General features: G+C 35.7%; 2 protein-coding genes across 5 annotated transcripts; both read left to right on the top strand.

Annotated features, from left to right (window-relative positions):
• The first annotated feature begins 1387 nt into the window (after window positions 1–1387).
• COR27 (cold regulated protein 27) lies at window positions 1388–4086 on the top strand. Of its 2 annotated transcripts, XM_086250514.1 has the most exons (6): window positions 1392–1636; window positions 2126–2335; window positions 2415–2718; window positions 3331–3440; window positions 3589–3723; window positions 3758–4086. In XM_086250514.1, exons 1-5 carry the CDS (start codon window positions 1553–1555, stop codon window positions 3643–3645), a joined length of 765 nt encoding a protein of 254 aa, XP_086106640.1. In that variant the 5' UTR covers window positions 1392–1552; the 3' UTR covers window positions 3646–3723; window positions 3758–4086. The 2 variants fall into 2 exon arrangements, with proteins under 2 accessions (XP_086106639.1, XP_086106640.1); XM_086250513.1 differs by lacking the exon at window positions 3758–4086 and having other exon boundaries at window positions 1388–1636; window positions 3528–3736.
• Window positions 4087–5566: 1480 nt separating this feature from the next.
• On the top strand, window positions 5567–9393 carry LOC147278769 (Polyketide cyclase / dehydrase and lipid transport protein). Of its 3 annotated transcripts, XM_086250516.1 has the most exons (5): window positions 5696–6167; window positions 6239–6627; window positions 7129–7324; window positions 8218–8349; window positions 8988–9393. In XM_086250516.1, exons 2-5 carry the CDS (start codon window positions 6323–6325, stop codon window positions 9108–9110), a joined length of 756 nt encoding a protein of 251 aa, XP_086106642.1. In that variant the 5' UTR covers window positions 5696–6167; window positions 6239–6322; the 3' UTR covers window positions 9111–9393. The 3 variants fall into 3 exon arrangements, with proteins under 3 accessions (XP_086106643.1, XP_086106642.1, XP_086106641.1); XM_086250517.1 differs by having other exon boundaries at window positions 5567–6627; window positions 8886–9023; XM_086250515.1 differs by having other exon boundaries at window positions 5731–6627.
• Window positions 9394–10324: the final 931 nt, after the last annotated feature.

A 10324-nucleotide genomic window follows, 5' to 3' on the forward strand; every position in this document is an offset into this window, starting at 1 on the left:
CAAATTGTCTATTTATTTGATAATAGTTATATAATTAAATTATTTTTTATTAAATTATTTTTTTATAAAGATAATTTTTAATAAGTGATCTACAAACTAAACAATTTTGATCTTAAATTTGTACAGCTGAACAAGCATTTTGGAGGTTACCCTATCCCAAGTATTGTCCTTTGTTATTTAAAAATTGTCAGAGAACCGAAAAATGAACTAATCATTGGGGCACCCCCCATTGGCCATGACGTATCCATTTGTTCACCACCCATTGCTTAGCCTACTTTTGGCACCAGCAACACTCCCAACTCCTATGCAAAATTTTTAAAGAAAAATAGTGAGAAAAAAATGAAAGGCATGAAAGTCAGAATTCTCGGCCTATCTTTCCCGTGTGGATATGATATTTATATTCAAAGTATGTCACTGCATATTTTATTTAATTATAAATCTCGAAATAATAAATGTTAAATTCTAAACGACATCGTTTGAGACATAATTACCAAAAATATCAATAGCTTTTTCTTAGCGTGTTTAGTATTGGTTTTCCAACTGCACCCCTTTGTGGACGGCGTGATGGTCATTGGTCAATATGCCTTTAATTGTGATGATGTAATGTAATCCAACCATAAGATTTCATTGAATAATTATACAATGCAGGAGTAGGATAGATATTCATTATTCATGTACCAGGAAAAAGCGGTCTGACTCTGACTCGCCGAATTATACCGATATAATTTTCTTTCTGTGATCAACAATTCAACATTGCAGCTCAATTTTTATGTGGTCCCATCCTAGATATTTTTCTTAGCCAATCTAATCTCTAATATCTTTCCAATCCTAAGGTTCTGTCTTTGTATTTTGTTTTGTTTATGATTAATTTATATGTTATCTTCACTGTTTTCCACGTCAAAAGACGCAAAGAATCAATTTTAAAATATTTTCTATAATGCAAAAAAAATAAAAAAGAATTTTGAATTATTTGGTGACGTAGAAGTTAGAACTATCATTAAAGTGACAACATTTCTTTATCCTGACACGTCCTTTTCTTCGAACATTTAAAATTTTTAATTGACAGGGTTTAGATTGGACCTCAGAATTTCAGATACTTATTTTTAAATTTTCTGTTTTAAATTATTATTTTAATATCGAGACTTTGTCTCCAAAGTCCAAACTGAGATTAGAAGGAAGAAATAAAATATCAAAGTGGAAAATGGTCCGAAAGGGATTGGATTGGAGGCGGGACCCACAACCCGACCCACCCAAAGTGTTAACGGGTGACGGTTAAAGCGCGGTGCCACGTAATCCCAAGGCTTGACAATAGATATTTGTTGGAGGCTCCAATAAATATCTGGGTATCGCCACAACGCCTATCAAACCCGGCACTGACGTGGCGACGCCCTGACCCCATGACACGTGTAAAAGGCGTGACAACTGTACCGACCTTTTGTTCCCATCACCACCTCCAAAGCCTTCATTTCCCTTCATTTCACCGTTTTTCTTTTTCTTCTCAGATCATCTGAATTTCAAAGCTCAAAGGCTCAGAGGAGGTTTTGTTGTAATTATGGAGAATATCAGGGCAAGAGAGTTTACTTTTGAGAGGTCGAGTGAGTTTGCTAAAGGGGAGGAGGACCCTGCTTCAGACCTGGTTCTTCCTCTTCTCTCTCTGCTTCAAAATCCCTTACTGTTTTCTTTTCTTGCTGTTGAGAAATGTATTGCATGATTCTTCATAGTTATTCCAAAATAACCAAATAATAGTTGGGTTTATCATTAATTTTCATTTGGGGTTGGGATCTAATGGAAATTGGAAAAGGGGTAGTGTAGGACGTCTGAGTTTGACTATTTAATAGCGTTCTGTAAATGATGAGAATGTAAAATTGTTATTATACTAATTATAATGGGTTTTTATTTTGTTTCTTTATGAATATAACTTTGTGCTTGTTGTGCTGTTGCTCATTTGGTCGCTAATGATCAGAATATAGAATGCTATATTAACTCCTTTTTGCTGGCAACAAAGCTGAAATGTTCTTACAAACACATGCATATATATATATATATAATATGCGTGTGTGTGTATTTGTGTGTAGTCCTTATAGCGTTTTCGAAAGATTTCTGATCATAGTATAATTTATATTAGGGTCCTCCGGCGGCAACAGAAACTATGTCTACAGAATGGACAGATGAGAAACACAGTATGTATCTCAAATCTATGGAAGCATCATTTGTTAACCAGTTGTATAATTCCATGGATTCACGTGGTATTGGTCGGCACTCACAAAAGGGGAACTTTTCGCATTCGAAATCATCGAGGCAACCCCAATTTAATTCTCGTGCCCCTTCTGGCCAGGTTTGAATCTGATCAATTTCCTTCTATGGCTTTTCCATTGTATTAATAAATACGTTAATTCATTAATTTTTTATTGCAGTTTAAGATGCTTCGTGGTGGCTGCTGGCAGAAAATCAATTTTGTAAGAGCTGAACAAGAAGTAAATAAGGGAGATGAATCTTGTGGTGATCTTCTGACAAATCCGTGGATCCTGCACTTCAGATCTGCCTGCAAGCCCGAAGACGTTGAATCTCCCATTGTCCAAGAACTGGCTGCATCCACAAGTGAAGAAGTCAATTCAAGTTTGAAGGAGGAAATGTCCTGCGCGCCAGCTACTGGTTCCAAGCAGTTTCATGTGGGTCAATCTCACTTGTGCCATCAGGATATGATTGACGGCAACACAGGTGCTCTCAGCTATATTTTGGTGTGTTTCCTGGAATATTTTGCCCAACTGTGTCTTGCAATGACTTTTTGCTTCGCAGCTATTGATTCATATGCATGTAGATTTTGACAAAATAGAGCTTCAAAGCCATAAATTGATCAGTAAAATATTCTGCTTCATTCATCTAGTCTTGAATTCCTTATTTGAGGTTTGAACTCTGTTCTGGGCACTGCCACTCCCCCTTCAAGTCCATTCTGTCATCTAGAGTTACTTAGAAGTTAGGAGATTGGGAACGAGAAGAGATAACCTTATAGACAAGTTAACAGATGGAGTTATTGGGATTTAGATGGCACAGACATTGTCTTTATCGGTTATGTCAAGAAATGGTAGGGAATAATGGAAGCCTGTAATATGGTTGGATTTCTTTCATGCATTTTTGTACATGAGATCATGCAGTGTTGCAAACAAGGATATGTTTTTATTCCATCAAGGCCGTAGGTCCTAATTTATTTGCGCTCTAACAAATTGTTAGACATTGTCATCCACTTGCTCTCTAACAATGTCTCAAATAACCCTTCTATGTACATCTTCTAGCTGCCAAACATTTCTAAATCATATTTTTTATTTCTTGCAGAGGTGTCGGACCAGAATTTTGTTGGAGTAGCTGAAGGAGAGAAGGCCATTGGTTCATGCAATGCTAAGAGGATGAAAACTCTTATAATTGATGCCTCAAGTAACAATCAGGTAATGTGTACAATTCATTATGCCTAAGATCATAATAACATGTGGCATTGGGATCTCAAATTTGTTGCTCTCTATCTGCTATTTTAGGTTGTTCCATTCCGCAATCCTGCTGATACTGAAGATGTAACTAAGAATTGTATTTCTGCAGCTAGACGAAAGGAGACTCTCTAAGAGAAAAGGGATGGATTGTATGATCACTTTCTAACCTAGGAAATGATGGGTGGAGAGTGCATAATGACACTTGTGACCAAATTTTTAAGTGCTGTCTGCTTGCCCGCATTGCGTGTGTGAGTGCTGTCTGCTTGCCCGCATTGCGTGTGTGTGTGTGTCAGAGAGAGAGGGAGAGAGAGAGAGATAGATAGAGAGAGATTTAATCAAGGCATTTGTTCATATATTTTGAGAGTAAATAGGAGTGGCATCAGTTCAACAGGGGCTGTATAATGTGCTGCTATTATGCCTGTACAGATTTTGGTTTTCTCATTAGTCATTATAGTTGTTAGTACCATGGCCGTTACTAGCATTAATTGATTGAATGTAGTATCTCATTTTCAGATAACCTGGAGTTTAGGCATGTTGATTGTCTACTGCACTGCAATAAATGTTAAATCCAAATCATGATGAATGTATATGGTAAGTGTTGATTTTACAGATGGGTCACAACATGCATTGTGTGCTAGCAAAAGGCAAAAGGGGATTATATTTTGCTAGATATTTTATTATCTTCTGATACAGTATAGATTGCTAGAATTGTGTGGTCAGAATCCATCATATTTGGAAACATAAATCCAGTATTCGAGAAAATCCCTACAATTATTGGATTTCTTCTGTCCAGTGAAATATAATTTGATGTAATTCATGTTGATGTGACTTGCAAGGGATAAGGGTTGGTCCAAAGGTACATGATGCAATTGTGAATGGAAATATGTGAGAAATGGGGACGTAAGCTTAAAAGACTTCAATGTAGGAAGAAACTGGTGATATGTTTTAGCCTTGTAAAGGGTTCTGTGTCGTGGAGGACTTGTATATCTGTTTTGGATAAACTGTGCGTTGTGTCAAAGACTTGATGCTGGTCTTAATACAAACAAAAAGCCGCAGCTGGATGGAAATTGCATGCATGCTTGGTAGGAAGGTCATGTGGGGCGTTGTTTGTCGTGTAGGCCACTCACCTGGTGAAATATTTATGTGCCTGGTTGCCATGTTTTGTAAACTATCCAGCGTAACAAATTACAATACATTAATTTTTGGAAAGCAATTTTCATTCCTTTTTCGGCCATTTCCATGTGCAAGCTCTAAACGTTCTTAATTTGGAGCCAGAGTTTGATCATGTGGCCTATCAAAGCTTGGTAGTATGAAGCCCTAGTATGCTCAATAGTCAATAGGCTTGTCTGAATTGGTAGGCCAAAAAAAGTGGAAACAGTGTAGGCAATGATGTCCCGGTTCCAATCGTACGAACTAGGTAGAAAAGAGCTTATGAAGAGTAGTTTTGCTATTTTATACAGTATCATGGCATATCTCTAAAAACATGGACATCCTCAACCTCAAGCACAATGAGTTGATGTACATGATCTATATCACTAACACTTTCTTCTCACTTTTTCTTTGTTGGAAAATTTCTGCCAAATAGTCACTATGTGACATAATTATTTTTGGTCAAATCACACTTTTGCTTCTATGTACTTTCACAATATTTTCATTTTGATTCCATTATTTTTCTGCTATTGAGCCCGTTTATTTTAATTTTGACAATTTCAATTATGTACTTTCAATACAATAGTAATCAAGTTCAAATTGTGTTAACCTTATTTGAATCGTTGACAAAAAATTTATAGTAGCAGTATGTGTTTCGCATGCGAGTTATCTCAGTTCACTTAATTTTTTCAAACTGATTGTGTTTAATGGCTAGTAGGGACTTACATATACATTCATGTAGAGTAAGATATAAAAAGAGTGCAAAACACGTCAGATTTTACAACAAAACTTTTAAACGGGATTAACAATTTCAATTTAATTGTTATCATATTGAAAATACAAAGTACATACATGCTATGTAGTCATTGTACCGGATGAGAACTCATATATGCGGACTCAAGTCTAGCTCTAATACTATGTAAGAAAATTATCAGTTCCGAGAAAATGAACAATGCTTAGCTTCTTCCTTTAAAGAAGCACTTACATTAATTCCATCAAGCAAACAATTCGTTATGGTATTTTTATTTTAAATAAATAAAGAATTAATTTATATATAAAATAAAATATCATAAAGGACATGCTTTGAGATGGAATCAGAGGAGACGCATTGTTCTAAAAAGAAAAACACCAATGGCTAAAGGCTCTTGATTCCTTGATTCATCATTTGTTGAAAAGAATGGCCAAAAAAGAAAATCATTTGTTGAAAAGGAAAAAGAAAGAAAAATGAAGAAAGTTCTTTTCTGTTTTTGGTCTGAGAAAGAAACACGCAAGTCCTGTGCCGCTTAACAACAGGAACGTCATCTTAGACGGTCAAACACACAAACCAAAACCCTCCCAATTGACCACGTGTTTCGATATTTCAATACTACTACGATGTCTAAAATCGTCAACTTAATTAGCGGAACCAAGCAGAGTTAGCTCCGTTCTCTTCTTAACCCCAAAAATACAGAACAAGAAAAGCCGAAACCGCATGGATATCCTTCGATTTTGGTCCACTGTCCGAGTCTAATCCATCCGTTCACGTCTCAGATTTTCACGGTAGGTCAATTCCTCCTCCTTCTCCTCACGTAATCCCTAGGCTCTGGATATTGATCGTTAAAATTCCTCAGCTTCTCAGTCTTAGGGTTTCCAAACATTTGGGGATTCATCATCTCCGTATCGATTAGGGTTGGAACCAATCGTTGAAATTCACAATGCCGCCGTTCTGGTCGAGCACGACCTCGAAGGCGGTGGGTGCTTTACTGTCGCGTAGAAATGGTATTAGGCATCTGCTTCAGTCCGGAAGGAAATTCGATCGGATTCGATGCCTTAGTAGCATTGCCGGCATAGAGACCCCATCGGTCCCCAAATTAATAGGCGATTCCCGCCTGGATTATAGCTATACGCCACGAATTTTGTCAAATGCTAATACTTTTCAAAGGAGGCAATTTCTCGGCTGTGGTGACGGCGAAGAGGGCGGTGTTTTATCCAAAGTTTATGAGGAGAAGCGCGTCTTGGGGTAATTTTTCTTCATTTTGACTTTTTTTGGGTTTTCAGATTATTGACAAGTTCAGCTACTTAATGCTTTTACTTAATTTTTTGCTGCAAACCGTGGAAATTTCCTTCTTCCAAAAACAAGTTATCTAGCTTGTTATGCATTAGATATGGATGCAGGAATAATGTAGTTAATTTTTTGCATGAAGGAAGTCATTTTATGGGTTACTCTTTATGCAAATCGCGGGCATTAACCTGCAAAATGAATTCATACTTCATTTTGCATATTTGGCCCAATCACATTGGGAACTGTACTATTCTGTCATGTTCTTCTTGTTTGATGTTTCCACATACGTCTTGTGATATTAGACTACTTGGCATTGCCTTACTTCAGGAGCTAATTTCCTTACCAGGCATGGGAAATCGTGTCTTGAATGCCGTATTTCATTTTTGCATTATTTTCTATCTTTACTCCTTTTGATTACTCCTGAGAGAAAGCATGGGCTGATGTGCTATTGGCTTCTAGGTATTCTCCAGAGCAGTTATATGATGTGGTTGCCGCTGTAGACTTGTATCATGGTTTTGTCCCCTGGTGTCAGCGGTCTGAGATAGTTAGAACCTATCCGGATGGATCTTTTGATGCTGAGCTGGAGATTGGTTTTAAATTTCTTGTTGAAAGTTACGTGTCCCATGTTGAATTAGACAGACCAAAGCGCATAAAGGCAATAATTTTCCTTCAAGCTTCGTATGATTCTTTCTATAAGTTTTCTTTACCATTGGTTTGTTTACTTTTCTGCTTGCTGACAGATACTTATTTATATTGTGACGGTTCCCAAGTGATATATTTTGATTTTTTAACTGTGAACAAAATACCTGCAACTTATAAGTGTATGTGAACAAAAACCAGAGCATATCTGGACACTTGGTGTTTGGCGCTGCCTATGTGTGAGAGACATCAGGTTTCTCTGATGATTCTTAGGATTTCCTTTGGATTGGCTTGGGTTTTAATTTTCTCTTCGAGTTTGAGAATAAGAATTACAGGAGAAGACTGAAACATTAGGACAAAATAAATTAATTTATATTATATTGCTATACAACATAGGGGCTTGGAAACATTATGGTTTTTGCAGTTTTGATTTGTGAGAAAAGAAGACCATGTACCTACTCACACACTTGAAGTTTTAAAGTTCACCAGTAACATGGCATGCTAATGGATATTGTGCTGAAGAAGTGACATGGCCTGTTCCAGCTTTTGTATGCTTATTGGGATAGAAATTTTGATTGAAGTTTCCTAAAAGTAACTTTTAATCCTCAGTTTGAACCTTGATAAATAAGAGCAATATTATGTTGCTGCTGCTGGTTAAACTAAAAAAATCCTCAGTACTGCCACTTTTGTGAGTCAATGGGTGGCCTAACATAGATTTTCACTAGTCTCTTGGTCTCATTTTTCTCTTTTGGCCTGATCTCTTGGTCTAGTTTGGTTATGTGATTTTTCTAACTAGACCCTTTTTAAGTGGTTATTGATTTTATTATCATGTATATGTTTTTTTAGAGCGTTAGTTTTGCTTTTCAGAATTGCTGTTTATAATAATATTCATTTCTGTTTTACGTTTAGACCACTGTGTCAGATAGTTCCCTTTTCGATCATCTAATAAACATCTGGGAATTCAATCCGGGACCAGTTCCAGGAGCTTGCAACCTTTATTTCTTGGTGGATTTTAAGTTCAACTCGCCACTTTATCGACAGGTAAGGTCCTTTGTACAAAATTTTAAATTTGTTTTGGAATTTTTTCTTATTGCTAATTTGTATAGCTTATTCAGGACGTTTTACTTCAAACTTAATTTGATTTGGAAAATTTAAGCATGTCAAACATGTTGACCAAAGATTGAAGTCTATTGGGCTGATCCAATAGTCACATCCAGCCATGAAACCTACTAAGTTGCTCTTGCTTTGTTTTGCCTGCATGATCCTCTTGAGATGCATAACATATAGAGTTGAATTTCTTGAGTCAGTTCACCTAGATCCTTGCATATGCTTTCTTTACAAACCGTACGAAGTGGTAGGTTTTACTCAAGTGTGTAGGTTCTAAGCCAACTGAATGACGATCATACTGCACATTTCCATTTGACTGGTTGACTCAATTCTCTTGGCATTATCGTTTTTCATTCACGAGATGGGACCTCATTTGCGTCTGTTATGTATTATTTTGTTTCAAGTCTCGTTTTAAGTTACTGTTACTGTTGAGGATTTTAAGATTTATTGTTTTATACTGCACATATTAGGTATCTTGAAACCTTCATGGTCTGAAATTTGGAGATTGGAATTTTTAATCATGATGAACTGCAGATTGAAGCATTGTGATGTTGCAATGATTTTTGTGGCAGGTGGCATCCGTGTTCTTTAAGGAGGTGGTCTCTAAGCTTGTTGGTTCATTTAATGAGCGGTGCCGTTTGATATATGGACCAGGGGTTCCTATTCTTGAAAACACATATGGACAAAGGGCGTAAATCATTTTTTTCATAACCAGAGACAAGGTGTCGAATGATGAGCTTTGCGGAGGGACCAAGAGGGGCCATGACACTTGCAAACTTTTGAAAAAGAATATCAGTCGTAGAATACCAATGTGTTGTGCATGTGTTTTACTTGGAAATACATTTTTTTCTTCTCCTCTCTTCTATTCTTCTCATAAACATTACAGTCAAATCTAATGTCACCTAACTCAAATCTCACAATATCATTTGGATACTTCATCTTTATGGTTATAGATAATACAAAGTTTTTTTATTATTATTGTTAAGAGTGGGTTTATTTAAACCCAATTATTTTGTATCTTATTTTTTGCCCAACTTCTTTTATGTAATTTCTTATTCCCACATTTATATTTGCAAAAAACTGCAACAAGTGGTGATTTATTATTATAATTTCTTCCTAGCCAAAAAAAAATCTTGTTATTTCTTTTGCTTTAAGAACCTGACCTCTTCAAAGCCCAATTTCTCATTAAAAAAATGACCTTTAACCTAAATACTTTGACAAAAAAAAAAACCTAAATACCAATGTAATATAATCAGCTAATGAACAATTAAACATTTGTTAAAAAAAATAATCAAGTATACAATTAAATCAAACAAGAAAACCAAAACTGTAACTAGTGAATTCAATCAAATAATCAAGTATGAAATTAAATCAAACAAGAAATCAATATTTAAGAATGAAATTAAATCAAACAAGAAAATCAATATTTAAGAATTGGATATCATACAAAAGATCGATTCTAACAATAGGTTATGATGATTAATGCAACAAATGTGTAAAATCTAATATTTCAACAATAATTTATTAACATACTTATAATAAATATACTCTAATTGTAGATATCTAGATGAATAAAAATGATCATTCGCTTATCATAAACCGAAAAATTTCACGCTCACCTAACCACCTAGCAATCATATATAGAGCGGGGAATTCAATCATCGGGACCGTCTATTTCTTAGGTCCCTTCTTAAAGGTCGTCCCTGTAAAAAATCAGTCAAATCCGTAATTGTTTGGTCATCCAACTGTGCAAACAAATACAGTCTGTTAGATAAAAGGATAAATGATGTTGATAGTAATATACTGTCTAAAAAGTTTCTGATTTGACTAATTTTTTTTAAGGGTAATTTTTGAATGATGTCCTAAAATATGAACGGTTCCGATTATTAAAATTTGTTGCTGGGTGATT

Source organism: Dryas octopetala, chromosome 7 (genome assembly GCF_963921425.1).
Source record: "Dryas octopetala chromosome 7, drDryOcto1.1, whole genome shotgun sequence".
In the NCBI taxonomy this organism is placed as follows: Eukaryota; Viridiplantae; Streptophyta; class Magnoliopsida; order Rosales; family Rosaceae; genus Dryas; species Dryas octopetala.

What these genes read in the sequence shown, in the direction of transcription:
- COR27 (XM_086250513.1), top strand. Translation starts at nt 1,553, where the DNA reads ATGGAGAATATCAGGGCAAGAGAGTTTACTTTTGAGAGGTCGAGTGAG. An exon ending in CTCGTGCCCCTTCTGGCCAG is followed by an intron (nt 2,336 to 2,414) that starts GTTTGAATCTGA and finishes TTTTTATTGCAG; the next exon opens with TTTAAGATGCTTCGTGGTGG. An exon ending in TATGATTGACGGCAACACAG is followed by an intron (nt 2,719 to 3,330) that starts GTGCTCTCAGCT and finishes TATTTCTTGCAG; the next exon opens with AGGTGTCGGACCAGAATTTT.
- LOC147278769 (XM_086250516.1), top strand. Translation starts at nt 6,323, where the DNA reads ATGCCGCCGTTCTGGTCGAGCACGACCTCGAAGGCGGTGGGTGCTTTA. An exon ending in ACAGACCAAAGCGCATAAAG is followed by an intron (nt 7,325 to 8,217) that starts GCAATAATTTTC and finishes TTTTACGTTTAG; the next exon opens with ACCACTGTGTCAGATAGTTC. An exon ending in ACTCGCCACTTTATCGACAG is followed by an intron (nt 8,350 to 8,987) that starts GTAAGGTCCTTT and finishes TTTTTGTGGCAG; the next exon opens with GTGGCATCCGTGTTCTTTAA.